Source organism: Myiozetetes cayanensis, unplaced genomic scaffold (genome assembly GCF_022539395.1).
Source record: "Myiozetetes cayanensis isolate MyiCay16 unplaced genomic scaffold, myiCay2020 scf19, whole genome shotgun sequence".
NCBI classification, from domain to species: domain Eukaryota; kingdom Metazoa; phylum Chordata; class Aves; order Passeriformes; family Tyrannidae; genus Myiozetetes; species Myiozetetes cayanensis.
This window is the reverse complement of record NW_026087400.1, coordinates 3,553,647-3,560,634: the sequence shown is the minus strand read 5'-3', so window position 1 is coordinate 3,560,634 and position 6,988 is coordinate 3,553,647. Positions and strand designations below refer to the sequence as shown.

At 47.6% G+C, this 6,988-nt stretch overlaps 1 protein-coding gene across 1 annotated transcript; it reads right to left on the bottom strand.

The window, feature by feature from the left end:
* Window positions 1-2,751: 2,751 nt before the first annotated feature.
* Window positions 2,752-6,175, bottom strand: FNDC11 (fibronectin type III domain containing 11). The gene is made up of 2 exons (XM_050314033.1): window positions 6,068-6,175; window positions 2,752-3,738 (listed from the first exon to the last, which is right to left on the bottom strand). Exons 1-2 carry the CDS (start codon window positions 6,128-6,130, stop codon window positions 2,752-2,754), a joined length of 1,050 nt encoding a protein of 349 aa, XP_050169990.1. The 5' UTR covers window positions 6,131-6,175.
* Between the last annotated feature and the right edge of the window lie 813 nt (window positions 6,176-6,988).

Genomic DNA, 6,988 nt, shown 5'->3' with positions numbered 1-6,988 from the left:
TTTTATCTCTCTGTTTCAACTCTGAATGTATGAAGTGCCTGCCTCGGCTCTCCCCGAACCACGTGCTTGGCCGTCTCCAGGTGTCCATGTGGGATGGAGATGAGATGCAAACACGGTGTAGTACCAAGTCTGTGCTGTGCTGGGACACAAGTTTTCCTTGCTGTGAGCCCCTGTGGTTTCCCAGCGCTGTGGGAGGATGAATTTCATCCTGTTTGCAGCTGAAGTGCAGGGTGGCTCTTCCCAGCGTGGAGGAATGTGCAATAAGGAAGCGTGGTGTCTGTGTTTAAACGCTGTGTTTCTTCTCATGACTCTCTGTCTTGGCTTGAGGATACACGGAGAGGTTTTGTCGTTCTCTTCCTAGTTTTAAACTACCTTCCTGCACATCTGCCTTTTGGGGGCTTTGAGCTCTATGCCAAAGACCACCCAGGCTTGCTCTTGTCCTGCTGAAGCATAATGACAGGCATATGGCTGGTGATTCCACGAGGCATAAAACCCCATAGGAAGTACGTCCTGCTGGTTCTAAAGGTGCTGGTAGGAGGTAAAATTCACTGTTCCTCTTTGAAGTCATCCAGGGTGGGACCTTAAAAGATTCTGCACCAGCCTGGTTTTGCAAATATTATTGCAATTCCAAAATAAGATTGTCTGGGAATCATTCAGTGGGCTACTGAAATGCAGTCATGGAGCTCCAAGATGATGTGGAGAATTGCAGGAGAGGCTGGAATTCTTGGGATGCATGGGGCCCAGCACCATTCAGACAAAGCCACCTTGGTCCCTTTTAGAACCAGTGGGCCTCATTTTCATGATCACCTGTAAGTGGAGAGTTTCTCCCCTTGTTTTTTTCCTGGTTATTTCATACATGTAACACATTATTTCATACAGGAGGAGACTCACCCCATGTCTAGTGGCTTAGTCAGTGCACTCAGAGGGGGTTTGGCCAAGAGAGAGACCTCATAAAGCAACTCCCTTTGTCCTCAGTGGGGAAAACATGTTTATTCCTACTCCAAGACTAAAATGCTTTGCTTGGTCACCTCTGTGTTGCAATATACATGTTATTTTTTTCCTCTGAAGGTGTATTTTATAACTGGTGTTTAGAAAATGCACCCAAGCAGCAGTTACAGCCAGGCTGGACCCTTGTGCTTCTGGCACTGTGAGCAGGTTCCTGGAGAGCTGGGCATGGAATAGTCAGGGATAGCAGAAAGTGCAATTAAACTTTTTATAGACTGTAGTGACAGCTGAATATCATGTTCTTGTCCTTGTGCTCATGGAGAGAATCATAGAAATCAATAGAGGGAAAAAAAAGTCCAAATTTGTTTGGTTTCGTTTGCACACCGAGCTTTGAATTAACTTTGGAAAGAATTTTACATTCAAGCAAATATTTTTTAAAATAGCAAATGTTAAAATTAAATGTTTTTAAAATAGCAAACCTTTGGGAATCCCAGTAGGAACACCTGGCAACGTGGTGCCCAGGGCATCTGTCCAGTCACAGGCTCTGTGTTCCCCACAGCCAAAACCACATGGTTGCAGGACACAAATGTCAGTTCATCCATCAGGATTAACTTAATTTCTTTGGCATTAGGTAGAGCTTGAGCACAAACTGATCAAGGGGAACCTATGCAGGGAGCCAGTGGTGTGCCTGGTGTCAGCCTGGGATGGGCCATGTGGTCCCAGGAATCCTCTCCTTGGCCAGCTGGACTGTTTCTGAGGACTTGGACAGATCTGTGTAGGACAATCAATTTACTGCAATAAATTGATGGGGTTTTTTTAAAAATAGAAATGAAATGTCAAGTGTCATGAAGTGTGAATTAAGGAACTTGAAATGCAGCAGGTTTTTATCTTTTGTATGTCTGTGACTCGCAGCAAACCTCAAATGACTTTTTGGATACAAATATTTTTACCTGCTTCGACCGTTTATAAGAATGAACCTCAACATTCCTCTTTTTGATATTTAAGCCATAATTGTAAAAATTATCTGAATTTATTTAAATAATAAATTTTATTACTAAAAGGTCTGTTTATGTGATGGTTTGATTAGAATCTGTGTGGGGTCAGCTCTGTTTGGACTGAACCAAGTGATAAAAAAGAAAATAAACATTAGCTGCAGTTTGGGGCAGAGAAGATAATTTTCTGCCTATTGGTTGTGTGGATGTATTACCCTTCCCTGTTTGCTGGGGGACTTGGGGTTATTTATTGTTGGGATTTGGTTGGTTTCTTTTAATTAGAGTGATCTTTTCATGCCCTACAGAGGGACAAGTGTGAAGTCATGCTTAGGTACCTACAAGGCACAGGGTGTAGAGGATGAGAGGAAGCAGTGATGGAGATAAGCTTGGGTGGGTGATTTGAAGAGCTCAGAGTTCAATTCAGGTATTTTGTAGGGTTCAGTTCAGGTATTTTGGAAGAAGGACAATAACTTGGGCTAAAAATCCCAAACCATCATTGCAAGGATCTGGCACAAAGCATCTTGTGGTGTATGGAAAGCACCGCATGGTGGAGATGCTTCTGTCTCAGAGGTGTCCTACAAGATTTCCTGCTTCTGGCTGCTCCCACCGGTTGTTCCTGGCAGTGGGATACAAGTGTCGAGTCCCAAATGCTTCCTAAGGAAGATGTTTTGTGTGAGAAATTCGGAATGGGTTACCGTTAAACTGGAGAGATTTGGGGAAGGCGCTCGGAAAGTTGCTGTTGAAAACAGAACGAGTTCCATTTTCTGCAAAATGTTTAAAGAATTTATTTTGATTATTCATCTTTTCCCAACCATTAAAATGAGGAAGATGTTCTGGTGAGCCGCCTCATCAAGCTGCTGTTGGTGCTGCCATTGGTGTCTTCAACAGGGACAGTTTTTGTCTTCAATACAATGCGGTCGTGCCACTGTGAGTAGACAAGTGTGTGAGTGTCGGATCTCTTCACTCGGAATTCGTACAATCTGCCAGGCTGCAGGTGATGGATTACACATGGGTTGGAGATGACTTCCTGAATCCGACTGTATCCTGGCTCTGTCTGACTGTCATTTGTCACTAACTTAATCTCCAGTTGCCACCGCTCGAGGTGTGACTCCTGGTTTTCATTAATCCACTTGAGCTGGGCCCAGTTCTGGGACGCAAATGACTCTCTCCGATCAAAAATCGGTGGCTTCTTTGTGTACAGAGAAAGACTGATGTGAGGGTGTACAGCACCTCCAAGAATTACCTGTGACACCAAACTGTGCTTGACATGGAGCTTTCTTGGCTCTTCCAAGGCAATGAGTTTACTGAAAAGCACAGACAGCTTGAGCACTCTCTTTATAGTCAGGTCCCATTGGGAGAGGAAAGTGGCCATGTCACAGGTCTCCACGTAGTGGCTCAGCTCCTTTCGGCCTCGTTCCAACTGTTCCAACAGCTCGGTTAAAAGTGCCAGCTGGATTTCAGTCTGGTTTTTTCCCACCTTCTTAATCTTCTGGAGCTGGCAGGGGTTTGCGATTTGCAGGATGTCGGCGCAGATCATCATATTGTTCTGGTCTCTCACGCACAGGTGTCTGGGCTCAATCTTCAGGTAAAAGTAACACTTCTTCAGAAGGTTAAATTTGTTCCAGTGGTACCGGAGGAGGCGAGGGTTCAGGTCGTTGTGCAGGAAATCCAGAACAAGGTTTTTATTTCTCACGTACTGCTCCACGGTGGCATTGTCTTGCCGTTCTTCTCTGGGCGCGGTACTCTCCGAACTGGTTTCAGTCTCATCCAAAACCTTAGCCATGCTTCCAAAGCTCGGGTGCTGTGTAGGAAAGCAGCAATAATAACATTAAGAACCAAAAGAAAAGCAGCTGTGAGGGAGTATAATCGTGGCTGCGACTCTTCTCTCTTAATTAAAGCTTAGCTTATATAGATGGGAAAGAACTGCTAGACCAGATGTAGTTCCAGAGGAATTTTCCTTTATAGTTGTGTGGCTTCTCATATTTTGCATTGTCTACTTTTACATGTTCCAACCATGGCGTCCTTCTATCCCTCCCCTTGAGAGGTTCTACCTCTGCTTAATATATTCACTGACAGGAACTATTCTCTTAGACACTCTGCCAAAATTTCTCCCTATCTTATTATCTTCTGTTTCATTCTAATTAGCTGCCTTTGTACTCCTGTAAGCAATTTCTTTCCATTCTTCTGCCTCTCTGGAGATGTCTATTTTTCTCTCTTTGTAATCTGCCAGGCTGTTGAGGTTTGAGACCCATCTTCTCAGCCAGTTCCTACAGCTACATGATCACCTTGGTGATTCAAATTAACCCTCTGCCCCCACGCGAGGTGGTGTGCAGCAGGCAGAGCAACGCCGGGTGTCACCTCACGACAGCTTCCAAGGGCAATGACAGCGTTTTCCTTGCACTTCCACCTTCAACAGTGGATTGGCAGTCACAACCTGACCATGTTTTCAGTGATGTACTGCTTTCCCTTCCTTTGGCTTTAGTTTGCATCATCCCAGACCATGATGCTTTCCTGTAGAACGCTCGAAGTCTATGAACAGTAAGAGAATGAAACACATGTAAAGCAACCTGCAAACAGGTAATATTTTGTTGTTAAGGTGTTTAGACAGGCTTAATCTTAGCTGTTTACAAGGGCCTGGAGTGACAGGACAAGGGGGAATGGCTTAACACTGACCAGGGTTAGGCTAGATATTAGGGAGAAATTCTTCCCTGTGAGGGTGGGGAGGCCCTGGCACAGGTTGCCCAGAGAAGCTGTGACTGCCCCATCCTTTGAAGTGTTCAAGGCCAGGTTGGAATGAGTTTGGAGCAACCTGGTCTAGTGGAAGGTGTCCCTGCCCATAGCAGGGGTTTGGAATGAGATGATCTTTAAGATCCCTTCCAACCCAAACCAGTCTGAGATGATTTTATACTTCATTTATTGGCAAAGATGTGCCCTGGTTGGCGGAGCCCTCTGAGCCGAGGTGGAAGGTGTTTCTCTGTTGTGATTTAGCTGAAGTACCTGTGACTCACACAGTTTATGTACCACAAACAGCAATTAGCTAAATAAATGCCTGTGTTCCTGTTGCCAGTGATACTGTAATGAGAACCCAGCTGGACATCGAGGTGGTATTCACAAGCTGAACACACGTGATTTGAAAATGAAATTGATACAGAATTTTCAAAGTAAGATCCAACATGTGAGATTTTAATTCTTCCACGCCCTGTAGAAGCTAGATTGTGATACCTGCTTGACAAACACATTTTCCTTAGCCTCATTTTCCCTAAATCCATAATGGCTCTAATAACATTTCCTCATAGGAATTCCAAGCGTTTGTAAACCTCGCAGCTATCTGGCCCCGAGCTGCACCACCAGTTTATACACTAAGTCACTCATTTGCAACTTTTTCTCTCCAAGAGAGCCAAGAAAACACAAACCAAGCTGTATTTCCCTTTTCACTTTTTTTTGTTTCCAAGGCAGTGCCAGCTCTCGGCATCCCGCAGGGAGCAGCAGTGCCAGCACATGTGCCAGGTGACATTCCCCACTCTTGGAGGGATTTGGCTCCCCGGAGCAGTTTGTTTGCCCACAGACCGAGCTGTCATTGTGCTTGTTTTCCCTTGCTGTTTTTACATATATATATATATGTTTTGGGTTTTTTTGATTTCCCCTGCCAGGAAGGGCTGGCTGTATTCCCCGCGGTATTGCTACACTTGGCAGCCTGGGGTGGGGAGGGAGGCGCAGCCACCCAAGGAGGGGGCTCTGTGTTCACCCAGGACGGGGTCGATGTGGCACGCAGCGGGGTTTCCCCCTGAGCCCCGACCCACCTCATCAGGCTCCCGGAGGTGTGTGCGAGTGCCCCGGTCCCGGTGCGGCCCGGCCCGATGGACCCGCGGCCCGGCCCTGCCCGGCCCCGCAGCCCCGCAGGCCGCCGTTGCCATGGAGACCCCCCCGGAGCTGCGGATGGAGCGGCCCAGGACCAGCCCCGAAAGTCGTTCACACCTTTCCCCCTCCGCAATTCACAGCATCTCAGGATGGTTTGGGGTTTGGAAGAGCCTTAAAGCCCATCCCCGTTCGTTCCACGCCCCCTCCGCAGGCGGCGATGGCGGTAAATCCCAGTAAGCTCCTTCGCAGCCGCCCGCCCCGGTCCCTCGTACCTTCCCCTTCTCAGGATGCAGGCTCGGGGACACCGGGGACACCGGGCGTCGTGAGGAGAGCATGTCTGCTCTGCCCGTTCAGCGAGAGGTGTCTGCTGTGGCTCCGAAAGCGATGACACGGGCTGTGCACGGCGAGATGGCACTCGGTGCCCGCTGCTGCATCACAATGGCATCGTGGAGCCAGGGGAGCTGGAAACGCAGGGTGATGGAACCGTGGAACCATAGAACCATAGAATGGTTTGGGTTGGAAGGGGCCTTGAAGGTCATCTCATTCCAACCCCTTGCCATGGGCAGGGACATCTTCCACTAGCCCGGGTTGCTCCAAGCCCCGTCCAACCTGGCCTTGGACACTTCGAAGGATGGACCGGTCACAGCTTCTCTGGGCACCCTGTGCCAGTGCCTCCCACCCTCACAGAGAAGAATTTCTCCCTGATATCTAATCCAAATTTCAGAAAGCAGGGATGGTTCTGGCATATGAGTAGCACATTCTGAGCTTTACGGTGTGCTTTGAGTGGGAGCTTTTTGCTTTTTGAGGGTGAATCTTGCAGAGTCCATCTAAGGGCAGCACTTTGCTCTCCACAGTGAAACTGAGGCTGTTTCACACTCTCAGGAGTTTTGTTAACTTAAACACATAATCCTTATTAAAGAGCTGCTTTGAAATAGCATCTAAACTGCTCCATTAAGTGCAGCAAACTTCATTCTGGGGAGGAAGGAATTTTCCTTCCCTGCTTTCCTGGAGGACCCAGCTGCCCAGCCAGCTGTGTTACCGTGGAGAAGAGAGTGGCTTGTCAGGTTCACAATGGCAAGCTCCATACCACAGCTGGTGAGTTCATCAGCAAACTGGACAGGCGTCCTGGGCTGAAGGTGCCCTTGTACTCCCTGCTATTAAATCTTTGGGTCAGGGCTTAGCCTTAATGCTGT

Excerpts from the sequence above, each read along its gene's own strand:
- FNDC11 (XM_050314033.1), bottom strand. The coding sequence starts at position 6,130 with ATGCTCTCCTCACGACGCCCGGTGTCCCCGGTGTCCCCGAGCCTGCAT. Across the intron at positions 3,739-6,067 it reads TGCATCCTGAGAAGGGGAAG|CACCCGAGCTTTGGAAGCAT; the intron begins GTACGAGGGACC and ends TTTCCTACACAG.